General features: G+C 35.3%; 1 protein-coding gene across 1 annotated transcript; it reads right to left on the minus strand.

The window, feature by feature from the left end:
- Nucleotides 1-561: 561 nt before the first annotated feature.
- On the minus strand, nucleotides 562-2234 carry LOC112493117 (disease resistance protein Roq1-like; the record flags this gene model as incomplete). The annotated part of the gene is made up of 2 exons (XM_048462077.2): nucleotides 562-1315; nucleotides 1801-2234. Coding segments are annotated over 2 exons (1188 nt in total), but the record flags the coding sequence as incomplete, so codon positions are not given.
- Between the last annotated feature and the right edge of the window lie 265 nt (nucleotides 2235-2499).

Consider the following 2499-nt stretch of genomic DNA (forward strand, 5'->3'; position numbering starts at 1 on the left):
TCCAGAATTACTAATTGAAAATTAGACTTAATTAAAAATGGGAAATGTAAATATTCATGAACTTAAACAAGATTATCACTTAAACAAGATTATCAACTCTTTTCAAAAGAAAGAAAAAGAAAAAAAAAGGATTAGCTACTTTTGAAGAAGCCCAAGAGGATAAATATTATGTTGTTTGAATTTCTTCTTATTCATTGGACTCCATGAGGTAGCATTTATTACATTCTTGTTTACACAGACATGAGTTGGGCCAAATAATTAGAAAATCATCTTTCTAAGTTTTTGTTTGAACTGATTTCCAGCATCCTGGCGTCGAGCTATTTTTCCGCAGGACCTCCCCAGGGATTTGCCTTTTCTATTGATTCCTACAGATTGGATCAAAAACAATTCTTAGCTGTTCGTAATCCACAAACCATTCCGACTGACAAAGAAATAAAGAAGAGGGGAGTAAACTCAAATAGTCTTCTTCACAGTAAGGTGGAGAACTGAACCAAGAATTCTCTCTAAATGGTCTAAATGGAATTTGATTCTATGAAACCGTCGCTGGAATTGAGATCTCATTCAAAAGATTGGCTTTGGGCCTTTCCTGCGCAGCTTAGGTGGAGGGCGATCATTGCAAAATCTAGTCTCTTTTTCGAGTATATCCCAAACAAAAAATATCAAGGACCGAGTCCTTTTATCTTGCGATGCTTGGTTATACGATAATCTTTGCCTGCTAGGCAAGAGGATAGCAAGAGCTTCATCATCAGTTAGTTTGTCAACCTCATATATGTTGTTCTCTCCATATGTCCTCAACAAGTGCTTATCTCTAGTTGTCACGATGACTCTACTCCCTGGACCTAACCATTCATGTTGCACTTCAGCGTTTCCAACTAAAGCTTCTATTTGCTCTAATCGATCAACGTCATCTAAAATGATAAGCACCCTTTTAGAACGTAATCGTTTCCTCAATACATGGATTCCCATATCATCATTTTGTATACTTACTTCACCATCAACCAATTCTTTGTAAAGAAGTTTTTGCAAGTGAAGTAAACGATTTTTTTTCACTTCCTCTCTTACATTTGGTATGAAAGCATGAGCTTCAAATTTGTTGAAACTTAGTTTGAAAACTTCTTGAGCTATAGTTGTTTTACCAATTCCTCCCATACCCCATATCCCTATGGTTCGAACGTCATCCAACCCAATTTCCAATAACAAATCTATTTTCTTTATACGATAAGTCATTCCAACTAAGTCATTGTTACCATTTGGGAATTGATTTATAATTTTTGAAATCACTTTGGCAATTTCATCAATGACATCTGTCTCAGGCCTAAAAAGAAAAAACAAAAAAAAAAACAAGAAAAAAAAAAAAACAAGAAAAAAAAAAAAAAAAAAAAACCAAATACATGAGCGATAGAAATATTAGGAGGATGTTGGAGATCTCAAAATTTTGATATCCCAAATCTTTGCCAAATAAATGAAAATAGTTATCTCTACATATTGATGCTTAAAATCTAAAATATAGAGGATAAAAATCCCAAATTTTAGGCTTCCAAACCTTTTTCAAATAAACTGTGAAGATCCAAATTGCAATGATCGCTAGTGTTAACCATAGGTGGATCATGCCTGTAGCTAAACATCTATCCGTAGGTCATGGGTTCTAGATCATGCCTATAGCTAAACATCTATATATCTTTGGTGATTGAAAATAAAGTTTTGTCATTTTTGGTTATTTCAGCTGCATGTGTAGCAGTTGAAAACAGAATTACCTTATACACAGAAGAGAAGAAGTAAATTAGCTTGTTACATAAATACCTGTTTCTAACATTCCATCCCGAGATAGTGGCTACTTCCATCAAAGCCTCCCTCCATTTGTTTGCCTTCCCAATATAGCGTTGAGAAGCTTCGCTGAAAGCTTTTCCGAAATTCGCTGTTTGGCTCCTCACCTCAGTTGGCTCAACATGATAGAAAACAGGAAGAACAGTGAGTCCCAACTCTTTCCTGCTTTTGAGAATCTCAACAAGTTCGTCCAAACACCAACTGGATGAAGAATAGTTCTCCGAAAGAACCACGACTGCGAATCTTGAATCTCTAATTGCTTGTAAAAGTGCTGGTGAGATATCTGCTCCTCTTTCAAGATCTTCATCATCCTTGAAGATATTAATTTCTCCACGTTTCAAAGTACGAAACAAGTAGTCTGTAAAACTTGTTCGAGTGTCTTCACCTCTGAAACTGATAAATACATCATATTTTTAGGCAACGGAGATGAAGAACATGAACTTGTTTTTGTGGCCATTGAATCCCTCCTTAACAGCTTAGCTTAATCATGCATCTCTTAGATACGCTTAATTATCTCACAGAATGCTCAATTGCTGCTGTAATGTACCAAAAGGTTGAAAAAGTCTCTTGTCTGAATATGTATATCCGATCCACAGATTTCAAAGGATGGTTGGTATAAACTATATTCAATAACTACTATCGTGACCAATAATGCAATTAGACTCAGTAGGTTAA

The sequence above is a fragment of the Ziziphus jujuba genome, chromosome 12 (genome assembly GCF_031755915.1).
Source record: "Ziziphus jujuba cultivar Dongzao chromosome 12, ASM3175591v1".
In the NCBI taxonomy this organism is placed as follows: domain Eukaryota; kingdom Viridiplantae; phylum Streptophyta; class Magnoliopsida; order Rosales; family Rhamnaceae; genus Ziziphus; species Ziziphus jujuba.